The 18,658-nt window shown below is 46.1% G+C and overlaps 1 protein-coding gene across 13 annotated transcripts in view; it reads left to right on the top strand.

The window, feature by feature from the left end:
- Nucleotides 1–18,658, top strand: part of LOC112451961 (sorbin and SH3 domain-containing protein 1) — a 74,928-nt gene that overhangs the window by 5,241 nt on the left and 51,029 nt on the right. For 5 of the 13 annotated variants that reach the window (XM_025011900.1, XM_025011902.1, XM_025011904.1 and 2 more), the window contains exon 1: nucleotides 17,761–18,623. The exons of 1 other annotated variant lie outside the window; for it this stretch is intronic. In XM_025011900.1, coding sequence (XP_024867668.1) covers nucleotides 18,099–18,623 — 525 coding nt within the window. In that variant the 5' untranslated portion in view covers nucleotides 17,761–18,098. 7 more of the 13 variants (XM_025011911.1, XM_025011908.1, XM_025011909.1 and 4 more) reach the window with 7 other exon arrangements.

Consider the following 18,658-nt stretch of genomic DNA (forward strand, 5'->3'; position numbering starts at 1 on the left):
TATTCGATATATCGTTAATTTAACTAAACCAATGGAATTAATAATTCTGTTTTGTGTTAAAATAATAAGTTTTGACATATACATATATACATGGTAGTTGGCAATAACCAAATGTTATTTAACTCAAAATATTGGGTTTAAATTTTATCCTTTAATATTTAACAGTATTGTTGACGAATGTCAAACGTTCTCGCAAACGTCCGCGATTCTCAAGCCGACGTTCTTGGTATTAAATTCCGATCTGCCTATCTGTCTATTTAGGGATTGAGGCTTGATATAGCCCGCTATATTTTAAGATTGTAGTCAGCAGTATTTCTGACTAATCGAATTTCGATCCCGCCACGTTGCGAGTGATGGCGTGTCGCGCTCGCAGAATCGCGTTGGAAAAAAAATTTCGTTTGGTGTTCAGTTTCGAGGATATTTCTCACGTGCGGCTTGTCCGCCGCTGTACAACACGACACGCGACCTTTTGTTATGTAACGTAGGTGATGTTGTGACGCGGCAAATGATTCATAAACGCTACGTGCGCGCAAATTGCGGCGCGCGCCGTGAAATAGAACTTTGTTTGAATTGCGTATCGTGCGCGTGACGCGAATATAACATTTACAACGTTAACGCTCGATATATATACACTTCGAGCTCGGGACGCGGAAACATTCCTCCCTAGCCTAGACCGTGGGTCAAAGATCGCGCTAAAATTGCGGCAGTTTGCAGTATATTTTCGACTCGGCGAGACACATGTTCTCTATCATCGCGTCGGTATTTTCACAGAGTTTCCTCCGATAACGATAGTCTTAAGGTTTACTCAAGGATCAGAGCGTGTATCTCGCAACACATTTACGACGTTTAAACGTTCGATTAAATCCCGCGTTCAGATTAATTGTTCGATTAATTGTTCCGTGTTTTCAGATCGATAAAGAAGAGATTTGTTCTATAAACGAACACGTGAAGGGGTTACATAAATTTACAAGTTTAGGGAAAATTTATTATGTTTCATTATAATTTATTGTGATTTATTATGTTCATTGTTGTAACGCTTTCGTGCAATCTCAAGTTTGCTGCCGCCGAGCACTGACGCGAGGATTACGCGCGCCTGCACCGTGTGTACACAGCTTAAATTCAAGGCTTAGCTTCACCCGATCGGTTAATGTTGCTCGACGAAGTGGTACAACGACGTTCTTTCACATACGGCCCGTCTAAGCACTTATCAGTGTCGTCTGTGCAGAAAATTATCCTCTCTTGAGCGAGCCGCACGTGTTCGGCATTAACGTTTCGTACTGTGTTTCGTATCACGTCGAGCGTACACGGGATATATCGTCGCCGGCGAATTAAGAAGAGTCGATCCCGCAGGAATGACTAATTCGCTGCATTTAGACTTAGCGAGCGCACGAGCGCCGGAGTTCAATATATTGCGATCACGTACCCATCACCACGTTTTCGTGAGCGATGGTGTGTGAGTTTGAGAGGAAATAAAAGCAAGGTACAACCCAAGAAAATAATAAGATTAGCGAGAATAAGAATGAGACACACACGCGTTTGATATCGATGGAGCAAGATAGTAAAAACTAAAGTTTATTTGTTTTATTTGTACTTCTTGATAAGAAGGCAAATACAGTCTTAGCCAAAACTTTACTAGGCAACCTATTAAAATAAAGTATTTCAAAATGACATTTACTTTTGGAAGAAATAAATCATCAGTTAGCTCCAACAATTTCCTCTTATTTTTATCCAATTTATTAAACAACTTTTAAACAATAGAAGTCTTTTCTAGTATTCAGTACAGCATAATAATGATGAGGGTGCCTAATAATTTTGGTCAAGGCTATAGATGTAGGGATAAGATGACTTTTTGTCCATGTTCTTAAAAATTATTATCTCGACTAATCGAGTTGCATTTCAAAGGCGGAAGACGAACCGCGGAAGGAAAACGAAAACGGAAAAGTATCGCGCGACATTGACATCGCGTTTCAAGGCCGCACGTAGGCAGAAACTGGCACGCATCCGTGACGCAATCGTATGAACCTGTGTAACGTGAGGAGCGTCTCGTACCACAATTAGCGCACGTCGTTGCGCACCGCGAAAGGCAAACCCGCGACACACCGGTTCTCGGTTGATTGGCGTTACGCGACGTCTCTCCTTTTTTTCTGTTTCTTTTTTCCTTTTCCTTTGCCAGGTCGTTACCGCGGAAGTCATCGTCCAAAGCCTCGTTCTCGCGCGCATTACGCCGACGCTTTTTTCCATCCGTTTTTGCGTCGGCGGTCTCTTTAATCCTTATACACGAGCGAGCCGCTCTCTCTCTCTCTCTCTCTCTCTCTCTCTCTCTCTCTCTCTCTCTCTTTCTCTCTCTCTCTCTCTCAATCAAGGGAGAACACTGCATAAGCGTCCGAGTGTAATTGGTGAAGGAGCCGTAACGCGGCGAGCGGACGAACGAAATTAATTTAATCAAGATTTATTCCCGGCGACAGAACGGATCGTTGTAATAACGAAATGAAATGGTCGGAGGGACTCAAGAACCTCAAATGATCTTTACGAGGCGTGTGCCATTTTTTTTCTCAGCCTGCGCTTCGTTCGCGCCGGAATGGCCCGCGGTTGATAATGGAGGCGGTTTATGCTCATGAGCGCAAATGGATTAAAGGCTGCGTCCCGCTGTTCTTCCGTCCTGCCGGTGGTCTTGATTAACACGGTGACCCTGTTAGCTATTGCGAGCCGAGCGCTATAACAATTGTACCGCATATAGCCTAATTATCTCTCAAGATGAGTATGTGTTGCTGGCTGCGCAATTTTTATGTCAATGGCTCGCGTTTCGCGCACCTTCAACTATAAATGCGGAATATTTACAAAATATCCGTATGCAATTTTAAACTTTAACAACTTTGGATGTGTACGTGATGAACGGGCCTTGCAAATTGTATTTAAAAGTTTAATCCTTCAAACTTTGTCGCAATGTAGCGTAGAAGAAATAAAAATACTTTTTTTTAATTTGTTAACTACTACGTATACTAATATCAAGTATACGTATGTACAAAAACTTCAGAAACCAAGTTTTTGAAATGCCGTTTATCGCGTACATACATTTACCGTGTATGTCCAAAGTTATTTATTTAAAATTGTACGTGGACTTTACAAATACTTTACTCTATATAATTCGGCCTGTAAAATATATGAATAGTGACGTGTACAAATTTCGCGTCGTCAAGGATTAAAGGGAAAAACGGCTGTTCCTGCGTGCTTTCCACGGGATCAGGGAGTTGCGAAATTTACGGCGAACGCGCCGTTAAATCCGCGCTATAAATGTTAATAAGACCGTTTCAGCCAGGAGCGACACATTTCACGAGGAAACTGAAATTCCACTTTAAGGCCGATCTCAGATCCTAGCAACCGTCCTGGCCCCGTTCCAGAATCCTACTCTCGCGATTTCCTTCGTTGCGTTCCCGATGGGCGCCGCGCCGCGTTGCGATATTTCGTTATAATGCTCGCGCGAGGATATAAAACGTCCGCCGCCTCTGTTGGACCCTTTTTCTTTCCGCTAAAACCGAGATATGCAATCGACCTCGAGGAACGGGGAATTCCGCCGTCAAAATCCGACCTTTTACCGAGCGAATTAGTTGGCGCGACTCGTGTTGCGTTGCCGAGAAGCTCGCGAGAATCCGACGGCCGCGGGTGTTCCGTTTCTTGCGTTGTCACTTCGTAACTTGTGTAACGTAAACTCTGAGCAGAATTTCCAGCTTCGGTCGACGGCATTGCGCATATCCTCGCGTTTCCCGTTTCCTGTTTTCCATTTTGATGAAAGGTGTACCAGAAGTGAAACTTCATACGTACATACACCGGTCGCTCCGCTACCGCTTTTCTGGCGGAGAGCGCCGATTTAATTTATGCGCATATTTTTTTTCCTCTCACTCGTAGCAATTTCGCGGAACATCTTGGGGCTTCTTTATGACGGAACTCGCCTTGCGGAACGTATGTCGAATGTATAAATAATCGCGGCATTTTCGATCTGCTGTGAAGCGCGCGCGGATAACTTATCCGCTATGTCGGGCGGTGACGGCGGTTAAATCCAACGAAAATAGACACGCAACACGGGTACAGTCGTTGCACCACCGCAATACGTCATTGTTTCGCTCGTCGTAACGCCCAAGTCAAACTAAACGTCCGCGCTCATCCACGGAGCTCGAGTAACGGACTTTATTATGAAAGCAAATAAATTATGGCATACCTTTATTATTCCTCGCGCACTTCCCGCGGCGCCGCGCCGTGTCGCATTTCAAATGAGCCTGGCTCGCGCGTTTCTTAGATTAAACTTTATTTAATTATTACTTTTGTTTTAAGTACCATAGAGAAATTCTCTCCTCATTGCCGAGTACGCAAATCCGAGAGAAAACATTGATTTCTAACGGCAAGTTTCCAGTTTCCATCTGGCGTACGGCACAGACTTCACTTGGGTTTGCGAGAAATTCCGTTTCCGATGTTTTATCGTATTGAAAGTGCTTATCGTCGATACGTTAGCTCGTTTCGCATCCGTCGACGGAACGATCCGACCTCGACGTTCTGCCGAACGCGCGCAGAGTAGGATGCACATTATAGGTGGAGCGTGTGAGCGGGAGAGGTGAAGGGTTAAACAGCTCAATGCAATTTTTCCGGCGTGCGTAGATATTCGACGAACGAACGCTCGGGTTACGTATCGGGTATTAGAAACGGGCAGCTGCGTCTGCTTTCTCTCTCTCTCTCGTTGTACGCTGTACGGGGTATCAATTTGGTGTACTCGACCTTTCGACCCCGGGGCAAACGGCCATTAATTCACACTTATCTCCCGCCGCGCGCACTCGCCCGTTCACGAGTGGTTTCACCGCGTGCGTACATACACTCCGGCTGGACATCCACGACGAGTCTCGTTGACTCTTGGTACTCTCGATCGGTAGACGCGCCGCGGTAGTCATATACACGGATGCCACATTATAGTTAAAAATAGATATTCGCCGCGGGGCAAAGTATGCGTTAGCCTCAATGGATTCGATTGTACGGGCTCGCTTCTTGGAGGAATTTCAAACGCGCCGCGCTGCCCGTCGATCGCTTTTTGAACGCGCCCGACATTCTGATCCGCCGAAAATCATTTTGACGTCGAGTTGAATTACGTGCGAGCCGATTGGCAACTGAATAATAATTGATGAATAATCGAAACGGCACAGTAATATTCATTGAAACATACCGAAACGTGCAATGAAATAAATTTATAGTTGCATATATTTACACATCAATTCGATGTAAATTGTGCTTTCATACATTCGGTGTGTAAATACACCGAACATCTTGTGCGGTGAATTTATCACGCTTAAATTCGCAACGATTGAAATTGCAGCGCTGCATTTAACTTTATGTCGGATGATTCCAAATTACATATTATTTGCATACGAGGATTTCTGCGGTTTAGACCGCAAGAGATAGAAAGAGAGAACGGGGGGCTGCTGAGACGCGATTCATTGTTCAAAGCCGCGAGCGTGGAAACCGCTTCGCACTAACATTAACGTTAACGGCGACAAGTAACGCACCTCGATGCGCGACATGCGATGCTAATAGAAACTTGTAATATCTAAGTGTTTTGCACCGGCAACTACGACCATTGTCGTTAATATGCCCACATTCTCGAGTAGAAGAGAGAAAGAGAGGATGAGAGAGAAATCTTGGAGAACACGAGGTGGAGTCGCCGCCGCCGCCACCGCGCGCTTTGCTCCTTTCTACCGGTAAAAGTAATCGATCGCTGCCGCCACCGCCTGCAGACTCGCGCAGCACGCTTGCAGCTCTGCACACCGGGCTGCATAAGAGTAGGCGTCGGCGCCCCGTGTCGTCGCTACGCCACTGGTTGCGGCATTGGCCTTAGAAATACCCCGTCCCAGCATCGATATCTTTTCTCTTGGTACTAAATATTCGTTAGCAATCTTTCGGAGTACTGGTTAAAGCGCCGATATTTTAAGATTGCTATTCGACAGGTTCGAATCATGTACACTGTTAAATATTAAAGGATGAATCAATACCTTGACTTAAATAACATTTTGTTATTTTTAACTACCATCATGTGTGTCGAAATTTATTATTTCAACTTCATTGATTCAGTTAAATTAATGACATATTGAGCAAGAGCAGTGGCAATCTAAAGGAATGGTTAAAAATGACTCAAGTTAAATATAAATAAATAATTTAACACGAATTTAGTAGTATAGATCTATACTATTAGATATTAGATATACTATTAGATATTATCAGAAACTTTTCTTAGAAATGCCAACTCTACATGACAATAGCCAAGTCCTTTATAATAACAATGACAGTAGTAACGAATGAAGATATCGGTGTCGTTAAAACTGAAACATCTTCGGGGATGATGAGGCGAGGTACGTCATTCGCCGAAGGCACGGTTATAATTGTATGCATTCGATCGCGGAGCATAAGTTTGATGTCCGGCCATAAATTCGCCGACGATCTTCGCCGCGCGGTCGCGGCGCGAATAAATGCGAGAGAGCCGCCGCGCCGCCCGGGCTCGCCTCTAATGAATAATGGAAGGCGCAATTCCAAACACCTGATAACACCTTTTGTTCCCTATCGCTACGAGCGCGATAACGACAAGGTCAGGGAATATATTGCCGTGACGGGCAATCACGATACCCGCGCGTTTACGATCCCGGAGCGCTTATCCCGGAGAGAAGGAACGCTCTTTGTATATACATACATTATGTCAGGAATCTCGCGAAGAGGTTTACTGCGCCTTGATTGCACGTCCGCTTTCGTAACGGCTGCGCGTGCATTACTTCGCGTCGGCTAAGAAATTCTTCTTCGAAGCGGAAAAATTCCGCTCCAAGACCACGCGAGGAGACTTAAAAAATGCGAGGAAGGAGCGCGTTACGATTTAGGGCCGTCAGTTACGTCAGCGGGTATCTGGGCCACTGGGGTTTAAAGAGCCCTTTTTGGCGTAATCCCAAAGCGCGAAGCGCGAGGATCGACGACGAGGGGGACGGTCAGCCACCTCGTCGCGACGCGACGGCGCGGCGTGCGTTTCCACGCGACGAAGGCGAAGTGCCTTTGAATGGGCTCTAGGGGCAAACGGCCGCTAATAGCATTTTGACGAGCCACTCGTACAACATACGACCCCGGTTGGGTGTTGTATGGACGACGGTTAGGCCGCGTCGGTCTGCGGTGGCGTGCGTTCCGCGGGCGCAGGAGGGGCCCCTGCCTCTCGCTCTTTAGTTGATTGGTCATTCCGGCCCGGGAGAGTCAGTGACTCACTCGGGCCTGCATTCTCCCTCGTCGACGTTGCTCTCACCCGCGCCCGCACCGCGGCGAGAGTGTTCAGTATGTGCCATGCTCGCCCCGTTTCGAGGCTAGGCGCTCACTTACGCCCGCATAACGCGCGGGCTACGCCTCTCCGCAGCTCTGTCGTCTACTCCCGATACTTATCGTCGTAGAACGAGTTAGCGGCCAGGGCCGTGAACGACGCGAATGACCCTGAAGAAGATTTTATTGGAGAACCGGAGAACAAAATTTGATTATCCCCTTTCGCATCCTTTGGAACTAGGATTCCGATCCTTTCTTATCGAAAATTTCATCGTTCACGAGATTTCATCTCTTTTCCATTATTACTATCTTGATCACAAAACCTTTTGATATGAAGTGTCGATATCAAATACTTCAAAGTTAAAATGGGTTTATAATGAGAATTTTGAAGAACAGGTCCGACCGAAATTATCCTGTGAAATCTTTTTCAACACGTTATCTTTCTCCGAGCATACCACGGGCTCCATTCTTCTTTCCCGGAGTCTCGATAGAGCCTCGCTAGTACGGGCCTGAGGGTCCCATATGCCTTCGCCGCGTCGAAGCAGCCGTGCCGTCGTTTCTTGGGCCAGTGGCAGCGATTCCTCGGCCGCGTGCGATCGAGAGACGTGCTCCGACCGCCGCGGTTCGTTCGAGGCGCACGTGTTCCTTCAGACCGCGTAATCATCGAATTCGCGATCGCGCGCTCGTTATCAGGGCGTACCTCGATCTCGTATCTGCCGTATTATTAATGGACTTTTAATTCCGTGCTATCGACATATCGTGGACGAGCGGGGCGGAAAACGGGGAGACTGTGGACGCCTTATCGAAATTTGCGTCGTTGTTTCGACGTCAGTGCCGAGAAACGTGAGTGACGCTGATAAAAGGAATACGATGAATGTACCGAACGATTTCAAAGCGGAAACAGACACCTGAGTCATTATCGATGGTGCGGGACTCGCTAGCGGTTTTTTTTTCACCGCTCGGAAACAGGGAAAGCTCTGTGTTATGCGTATACGAGATACTACCGCGCGTCGAGTCGGAGAGCGTCCGGGAAAACGTCGCGCGCGGCCGAGAAACGCGGAAGTCCACGCTCGCGGGGCGGTCGTGGAATATTCGAAGTGCGCGTCTCGAGATTAGGCGGCGCGGCCGAGGATAGATAAATTTCTCGCTTTAACATCCGTGTGACGTTAAACAAGAGAAACGAGCGCGATTTCGACACTCAAGACGTGCGTGCGTGTGTTTCCTTTCGAGGAGGAAAACCGAGAATTGTCAGCTCTCGCAATCCCGAGGTGAGACAATTTGAGAGTGAAACTGTATCAACTGGTGGAGGCAAAATTGCATCCGGCGTTACAGTCGGATCGTGCCCAACGATGATTTAAGAAAGTGCGCGGCGCGTTTGTGCGAGCCGAGTACCATCGCGGAGATACAATCGCGCGAGAGGCTGAGAGGAGCGAGATCGCGATCGAGAAAAATCATTCACAATGGTTCACACGAGTTACGCACAGTGGGCCTGTTTGCCGAGCACGTATCGGAAAAAGGTACGCTTATCTCAACACGATTTGCGATTTGTGATTACGCGCGCGCCAAAGAAGGAAAAATAGCACATTAAGGAAAAATAGATCGAGCGATTGTCGCTCGCGAGATAAGAATTAATCCAGATTAAACGGGTCTGGCGTTGAGCGAATCTTTGAAAAGGATCTCGGAGAATATAATTCCTACGTAAAAGCCGACCATTTATCTCTCGAATCAAAGGCGTCTGACCCAGTTCTCCTTTCTTTTTTCTTTATCTCGCGGGACCTCTCGTTCGTATGACGAATATCGCGAATAGTTTCCGCGGAATCGGATTCTCTCTCGCCCACAGCCAGCCGGCGGGGATTACGTTCCTTCGAAAGGTGCCTCCAATTCCGTAACAATCGTAACTCAAGCGAACGCCCGAGGCTTTAATTGCCGAGCGAGCACCGAGCGAGAGCCGGGGCCTTCTCTCTCAATCGAGGGCCGTGGCTCGCGGCGCTACTCGGGAAGCAGACGCTGCTATTTATCGGGGCGCACACGCAGGATATAATCATCCAGCGTACGCAAAAAGGTCCGATCCGAGAACGTCGACGATTAATAGGCAGAGAACGACGGGATTAGCGAGGCGAAGTGTAACGGAAGCGCCTGGCGACGTCGTCGGGGCGCATCCCTCGATTTCTCCGTCCAATTCGCATGATACTCGAATAACCCGAGGCGCGATTGGAAAACGCAAAGACATCCCGCGATTCGTCGGAACGCACGCCGGATATAAATCAAAACCTTTTTAGATCCGGCCCGGATAGAATCGATGTACGTTCTCCACTTCGGAATAGGGTATCGTGAAAGTATATAGCTCCGCAAATATTTGCGCGCACCAACGTTTGCTCCGTGCATACGCGCGCACACACCTTGGAAAAAAATATTGATCGAGGCCGCATTCTTCGAAGCAAGGCCATCCGTAAAAGCTTCATTCGCTTATTGTGTTCCTGAGTACTTCTCCCTGCAGCAGGCTCGCGCGCCGTGTAACGTCAATGCGGCCGTAATGCGGCTCAAAGGGTGTAACGGGTTGTAGACGAGGCAGAAAACGTAGAGATATGAATGAGAATAAATAAAATAGAGTATACAGAAATATATTTAAAAAAAAGAAACAGAATAGGGACGCCTTTCACGAGAGAGATTGTCACGCCGAGCTCTTTATCTAAATGCGACTGATTGTGGAGCTAATCGAGCGAAGACTTTTGCCTGTCGCGGTGCACTGAACCCGGAGACAGTATTCATATTGTTAATAAAAACATGCTTTCGCGGCCGTGCCATTATAAATAGCTCTCCGTCATGAAAGTCCGCCTCTTAAGAGTTAAGCCCAGTTCGCCGCTCGATAACGTCAATATTCGGTGCAGCGGCTGGCGGCGCGGCGGCGGTCTCCTTCGACGATCCGCTCAGCGTCGCGTGTCCGCCCGGCATTATTACCCGGACGAATTGATCTTTACCCGCTCCAACAACCGCCATTATCCCCGAAGGCCCTTGCAACCCTCTCTGCCTCGAGATAATACCGCGCGGGAAGCCGGGAAGATGAGGCGAGCGCGGCGTCCTGTGCGAGGCCTCCGCGTTTTCGCATGTCGGCGGCAACGACGTCAAGTGAAAGTCACGTATACCTCCTGATTGCGGTCTTGTTCGGACCTCCCGCGCCGCCGCCGCCGCCACGCCAAATCTCTAATTGCGTTACGCAATGTATGCAGACATCCATTAGAAGCGCGAGTTACGTCAAAGTGTAGCGCGATTCTCGGTTTGCAGGGAGAAAACGTCGCTGTGCGACGCTTTCAAGCCTGCCGGATTTTTTTTTTTTACGGGATTTCGATAATCTTGTCAGAAGAGAGGTATTTGTCAATCGCCGGATAACGATAAAGTAAGAAAAGACGATGAGAGCGATTCGGGATGACGCCTTATCCTCCGCGCAACGACTTCGCGTAGCTTTTAATGTCCAAAGTTGCGACAGCTTCGAAAATGTTGCGACACATCGATGTTTATCGACAGCCCGGGAAGCCGCAGGCTAAAGCGAGTTTTGAATCACCGTGGAACTATGGGCGCGTGTATCAGAAAACTCGGGAGAGATGACGGGCGGTATTTGAACTCTGACCACCCAGGTTGGAGTCCGAGCTGTTATCCGCTACACCAGAGGTTCTCAAATTGCGGGATCTGCCCCGAAGGGCAGTGTTCTTTTTTTTCCAGAAAGGGATTTAGAAACGTGGAGGGTCGCGCGTATTCGATCGAAAGGAGCTTCGCGACTAAATCGTTAATCTCGAGTGGTCGATGAGTTTCTTATACACTTTGCATATCAGACCGTGTATCTGTATTTATCGTCGCCAAATAGGATTCTGCCACAGCCTGACTTCTTTTTGCGAACGTTCAGTACACTGGTGGCTGACGTCGCAGATGATTCAAGTAGGCTTCTGTGCAAACGGACGGGAGTATAAGACACGAGAAGCGCGCAAGAAACTCGGATAGTAACCAACGCCTCTCGGTTTACGATTTATGTCGTAACAGGAGCGGCGATTGTGGCTAATTAATTCCAGATTTGCAATCTGGAGCCTGATACTGTCCGAAAACACGCGCGGCTGTTACAGACCGAGTCCTCTCGGAGATGTCTCGATTGTGCTCCGTTTTTATACATAACATTTTATCTATGAGACGTAATGTTTGATAAACTAAAATTAATATAATTACAGAACAATATCACCATTATTGGAAAAAAAAAATCATAATAATGCAAAGAGTATCATCCTCGGAAGGTTCCATCTTAATTCCGTCTAATAATGCTCAGTAAAATGAAGATACTACACGTGTCATCATTTGCTTCTCGATATAAATGTCACGAAGGAAATTAAGTCGTCGTCGGCAAGATTCCGATGAAGACGTGTCCGGCATCGGCGTGAGCGCTCGTTATTCTTGCCGTCTTGCCGGGATCCAAAAGGCTAAGGCCAACTAGCTGCGTCCATTAACATTGACCTACGGCGCATAAAAAATCGCGTTTGTCGCACATCGCGGCGCACCCATGTGCCGAATAGCGCGAATCGCCTTATTTCGCATGCACCTGATATCGCGGCGTTGACCCGAAATCTTCGCGGTCTATCTTAACGTTATATGCATGTGCAGGAGAAGGGGCCTCTCTTACGTGGAATTTGCAAGCGCTTGTCTCGCGATTAGGAGTCGCGAATTGTTATCTGCATAACGATCTCTCGATCGAGGCCGCGTCGCGAGGCGTGCGTTCCACGATATCGAATGAATATATACGCAATCGTATAATACATATACCGAACGATAACCAACGCGTAAAGTATCACGCGCGTGTACGTGAATAAGTGGAACGCGAGCCTGCACGCTCGCCTTCCACACGCACGTGCGACGTGTAACGGAAATGTAAGAAGGCCTCGTGCAAGGGACCGCGGTCGTATTATGTGTCGCCCAAGAAAAAAAAATAGGCGTCTCGTTTCACATAATTGTCCGGTAGAAAGCTAGGTAGCTCCAAAGTCAAACGATTGATACATCAACGGAACGCTTGGGAAACGACGGTCTTGTATTCAAAGGCGAATTTTTAAGATAAATTCAAAGACTTGGATTTTTTTCTCTCGGAGAAGATATCGCAATATCTTATCCCGAGTTTTTTAGTAATAATAATTTTGTTGTATTAACAGTACGCCTGTCAGTAACGCAATTTGAATTATTTACGACGGGGATGCGTGTCGGACGCGCGCATGTGTTGCGTCCGTGCGTGATGACGCGGGATTACGCCGAGTCGGGCTCGACACGGAGGGAAGATGAGGAGCCTTGGGGAGCGTGTGGGATGGACCAAGATCAAGACGAGAGGTGCGAGAAAGAGAGAAAGAGACAGACGAGGTGATGCGAGCCGGCGAGAGTGCGAGGCAGAGAGTATACGAGACCGCGTCGAGATCCCGATTCTAATATTGTCCTAGGCATCGGTCGCGGTCTACCTCGCTCAGTGAACCGGCCAGATCCGGCGCCATCGGCCACGAAATACACGCGGCTGCATGGTTGCGACTATTTCATTTTTTCATCCCGACGGAAAAGCGACTCGCGCGTTCACGTGCATGGTGTCGCGATACCGTTTCACTCGTAGATAAGAAGAGGTATGCGATTGTGCGCGCGACGGTAAACGAGCGTCGCGACGCCGCGACAAGAGCGAAATCGGACCGCTGGTGACGCGGCGCGGGGAAAGCTCGCCGGAAAATCAATCGAGTAAAACGAGTCCACGGGAAAATACGGGAGGAAACACGCGGTGAGTGGTGGGCGAGTGAAGTGCGCAAAGGTCCGCTTGCTACGAGATCGAACTCGCAATCTCCTTTGACGATCTTTTGAGAGATAGAGAAACAGAACGACAGAGATATCACGAGAAGTAAAATTGAACATGTTAAAATGACATGTTATAAGTCGAAAATACGTAGGATGTCTCGAGAACCGAGACATAATATTTAATAATAATAAGTTTCTGACCGATTTGGTGTCGATTGTTCTTCATTAAAATGCCAAAACATTAGTGCTCTTGTCATAAGCGATATCGTTAACATGCTATTAAAAATAGTTAAAAAATCACATTGAATTATCTATGAAGATTCATTAGATATTAAAATAATTACAATCAAGATATTGATCAAATTTCCGTTCAAAACGGTTATTAGAAACCGTTTGAGATCGGCTACGCTGTTATTGAACATGTATAATTTTACATCACGATTTAACATCTTCACTGATAACGGTGTCCCATTTTTAAGCACACGTCATCGGCAAATGAAACGGACAAAAGCTTTTAGGTATAAAGGAAAATATCGCGTCTTCATTTCTCTTATATTCTCTTTCCCATTAATACTTGAGTCGTACTCTTTCACACTTCCTATACTTAGAATAAAAGCACGCATTGAGAGAACAGGAGGAACAAAAAAGAATAAAAATGTAGAAAGTGCGTAGTCAGAAGGAACAGACCAATATCTAGAAATTTACATAACTGGCCGAAGTTTACGTTTTTCGTTTAAAAATTCATGCTTTGAATATGTTCTTAAATTCTGAAATGTTGTAAATTACATCGCTATTAAGGAGATACGCGAATTTTCCCGGATAGTGCAGTGTTGTATCGGTAAACACGCTCGCCGCAATATCGAAATTTTGCATCTCTTTTGCTGCTTCAATCATATTTTCATCTCGTTTTTCATCTTCTCGTCTCTACTAATTTTTATTCACTCAGCTGTTCGCTTTATGCTGAAGGAAATTTTTTAACATCGCCAAAAGGACGGACCATACTCTCGCTTTGTAAAGCGCAGTGAATTTACGTCGGCTAAAAACGGTAGCGCGATCGATCGCAAGCCGAGTTGCGGAGTGCGGGTCACTATTGTGAGAGGTTATTATCGGGCGACTTGCAGGTGACATCGATAGGATCGGCTTGACCCAGCATTGGGAACGATCGATCTTTTCGATGTAAATTAAAGATGATCTTTTAAAACGCGAAATCGAAAATACTGCCGAAGATAACCGACGAGCTCGTGAAAAGTAAATTTTCAGTAGTGTTCTTATCTCACCCCGAATACTTGTTTTATACAAATTTTACGAAAATGTTTCACTTTACTATCGCAGGGCAAATGCGAGATACCCGAAATGTTCGAGAGAAACTTGAGACGCGTCGGCCAGCGTGGCTATTTTGAATTCGGAAAGCTTCGTGCAAGCTCATCGATCGAAGGTCACCGGGTGGCGGTATCGAGAAGCGAACGTCAAAGAACTCGATGACCGCAAAATATGCTTTCATTGAAATTATACCAGCGGGCGAAAGCCACGCGGCTCGACCGAGCTGTATTTTTAAACGAAGTTACCTCACCGACGCGTTTTCGCTTTCGCGCTAACGATTTCCGACACGTGAATGCGTTCACGAGCGTTGAGAATCGTGCGAAGCTGAGCCGTCAAGAGTAGGCTTATGCCATTATTCATCAACGTGTGTTAAAACATTCGTGATTAAGGCTGTATCTTCGGACAAGAAGCAAGAGTGATTTAACGCGATGTGATCCGCGATACGTAACGCAATAATAAATCACGGTGGCAGATCGGAAAATTGGGTGTAGAAATTAATTAGAGACTTAGCCCAGCCTACGACATAATCCGCGGCTATTAGGGCCGGCCGAACGCAGGGTTGGTTACCGATACGAATATTTCATCGCGACTAATCCGCCGTTATATTCTGGTCTGCGCAGGAGTTTGGATTTTAATTTATTGCATGCAGAAACGAAAAGGAATTTCTTGTTCACGTTATTTATAAATAATTAAAATCATATTTTTGTAATAAATTACCGCAAAGGGTAAGTTGTTTTCTTTCATTATTGCTTGTGTGAAATACGTAGAAATGATCGAAAAATCAAGTTTCTATCTCTCATAAAATTTTACCTTCACCTTGCTCTCAACAAGAAGCCTGCACATCGATAAGATTTCTCTCTCTCTCTCTCTCTCTCTCTCTCTCTCTCTTTCTTTTCTAAACGATATAAATAATCGAGAGTCGTGCAATGCCAGTCACATGGCGTCGTTGATTTCTTGAGTGCGCGCCAAGCACTCGACGCGAGTTTGAACGAACTGAATTGATTCCATAAATAAAGAGGACACTGTCTAATGAAAAGATTGAAGTATGGGTCTTTGTCACTCCTTGTTGAGGAATGAATATCCTGCTTATCGCGCGGAAATATATCCGTCGCGCGAGAATACGTCAAATGATGCCGATACACGCTTCGTTCCCGTTGTTGCGTCGTCCTTATACTCTCAGCTCGTCAATTACGACCCAGGCGACATCGACAACGGAATGCGCAGCGGGTTAATATCCGTTGTCAAGCTGCCGAGAACACGGGCGTCTGGTTTGTGTGACGCTGATAATTCGAGGGGGCGTCGACGCAGCCCTCGTCGCCTTCGTCATCTCGCGATCACAGGAGTTAGTCGACTTTTATGCGGGATTGACGAACGTGCGGCACGGAATTTTCGCCGGTAAATTCGTTGACGCTCCATAGTTCGAGTAAGAATTCGTCGTAGGGCGGAAAACAAGCGCATCAGGTGAATGACAGCATTCTCGCAGCGTGATAGGGAATGGCGCGTGTGGGGGTGGGTGAGATATTCCGTCAAAAATTTCTGCTTTTTTCAGAATGCGCAAACAGAATAGCAGAGTCTTCTCTTTCAAAGGAAAGGGTGGAGAATTGGGATTTGTTTCTGACAGCGGGTTTGCGTGAAGTCAATATAAAAACCAAGTTAAATACTAAGTTAATTGCCTGACTTTTTAGTTTTTCGTTCCTTTGAACGAGATGAGTAAATTTAATTCGCTACGTTTGCTATTATCTTTTATTCTTTTTACATCCTTCAGGACTGTTATTGTTCCATTATAGCTACACGTGTGCCGATGTGAATTTTTCTTGAAAAACTATTCAGCGCGCCGAATATAAAATGTTTTCGACGTTATATTTTGGTTCATAGTTTTTTTTTATCATTTTTATAAGACACTTTATTGAACGTTTTAAGCGAGCGGCGAATATGCATGCGATATCGATGGCGCGCATCGAGTGGATTTCGCGGCTGGAATATTGGATATTGCATAAATACCCGCGAAACGTGACTATCCAAACCAAATTTATATGGATATTTACACAGAATGCCAATATTACCGTAATGGATCATACATTGCGATCGGCACTATTAAAAATACACGATGCGACAAACGTACTTCGTGCGAAATGTGTCGAGGTATTATCGAATCCGAACAGATTGCACGAATCTTTCTGGAAAAATATCTTACAGAGATGTATCCTGGAAAGATTCTGAAATTTAAATATAAATTCAATTCGAGATTTGCCTCAAAGAACACAGATGTCCTATTAAATTTGAAACGAAAAGTAGAAATCTAAAAAAATGATGCAAAATTGAGATCTGCGATAAAAATCTGCAAAACCGACCGATTCGCGACAATCATCGTTTCGCGTACAATCACCGTTTTAAAGGCTAGAGGTTGCGAGGGATGTCAAACGGACAAGCGAACGCCAGTCAAACAACGATGACGCCGACGTTTATATCGCGATCTGTTTTTCCTGCCCCCGGGCGCAGTGAGTTTAATTGCTTTCCTCCAGTCTGCCTTCTAATTAAGCCTTCAACCTTCCTTAGTCGAAGCGAGGAACTAGCCGAATGCATAATGCATTTCAGGGGACCGACGTCGGTCCTTTCTTCCTGTCTCCTTTGAATGCCACACCACGATTTGCCTCCGTCCCTCTCGTTTCCCCGCGAGTCCCGCTCGGCTAATGGTCGAAGTTCGTCGTCGTTGTCGTCGTTCCGACGTAGTGCATCTTCGATTGAATTATAATTAATGCGCGCGCCTCGCTTATGAGACTAACAACCGCGGGAGAAACTTGCGTCGCGAACTGTTTCCAGATATACAAGTGATCAATTAAAGGGTAATAACTCATAATTTATTTGTGTGCAGTTTTCTTTCTGCAGCTCTCGGATGCATCTTACTCCAAAGTTGCGCGGTAATTAATATACGGCTTTCTTCTCGTTAACAAATTTGTCTCGTCGTGGGGTGACTAAAACGAGCTATATAGAGAAACGAGGAGAAATTTCTGCTCCTCTGATATTTCGTGAAAGCGCGAAGATTGGATTATAAATTAATGCGAAATTCATATATTACGACACTTTTATTTAATTTACGAAATTTTAACTACTTCGCTGCTCATACTTTTAAAATAATTGAGCGCTGAGTCGTGACCAAAATGAATTGGATATTATGGTCGAAATCAATAAATTGTGACTTTACATATATCTTGCAATATATTTGTACATATATGCGTTTGTATGTGTATAATATCATTTATAAATTACTGTTATCTTGCACGAATGCTGCGTATCGTGGTGGGTGTTCCCAGATTTATCGCCTGGGCGGCGTGACCGCGATCAACAGCTAAATTACAATTTAGTGTCTGTCTCGAGCGGCCACATTTCACTTCGCGATACAGCCTTCGCGGAAACAGATTTCGAAACGAGATATATTGAAAGATCCTGACGTATACGCTTTCTTAGAGCGAGATACACCGAGACGACGCATTCAGCTCACGTGGCGACGAAAGTGTCGACTACCTGGAAATCTCTTCGACTTGTTACGTGTTTCTTATGCATACGCAATTCGCGGCTAGAGAGTCTAGCTCTTCTTTTCTGTGTAAATATCGTAAATATCGACGTGTAAATGCCCAGGTGGAGTCGCAAGAGTTCCGCGTTAAATGGACCATGAAATATTTCACTCAATTCAATCCCCCTCCTCTTACTTCATAATTACTTCGTCCGTATATCAAGCGAGGCGATTTAGCATTCGAATTTGGAAACTCCGGAGCAGGATTGGTAACTTCTCCCCGTGGAATTTATACAGCCATGCGTCACACGTGCAGCCGAGTCTTAGGAAATGCCATCGTGGCGCGGGAAAAATTTTATTTTGTGATAAATGCGTAACTCGAGCACTCGCTCGCGCGCGCCCGGCATTTTGCAATTTCCCATTTCCATCCCGCCGAGATCCACCGAGATGTCGTAACTTATATCTGCCGGCAAGTTTTTCCGCGGAAAGCGCGGAAGTTTGCACTCGTCGACGACGAGTGCATTATGCATACACCCGCGTATTGTTGTGCGGTGTGCCCGTTCCCCGTAACCGATCGTTACGTACGTGCGATTGGTTGAGGTTTCACGTCTTATTCGGTAGCGGAAACTCTACGGTACCTAGAATGGAACAGACCGCTAACGATCCTCGACGAACGGTAATTTCTTGGTTTCGACGATGTCTTTTGTACGT

This window comes from Temnothorax curvispinosus, unplaced genomic scaffold (assembly GCF_003070985.1).
Source record: "Temnothorax curvispinosus isolate PA1 unplaced genomic scaffold, ASM307098v1 QBEX01002829.1, whole genome shotgun sequence".
NCBI lineage: Eukaryota > Metazoa > Arthropoda > Insecta > Hymenoptera > Formicidae > Temnothorax > Temnothorax curvispinosus.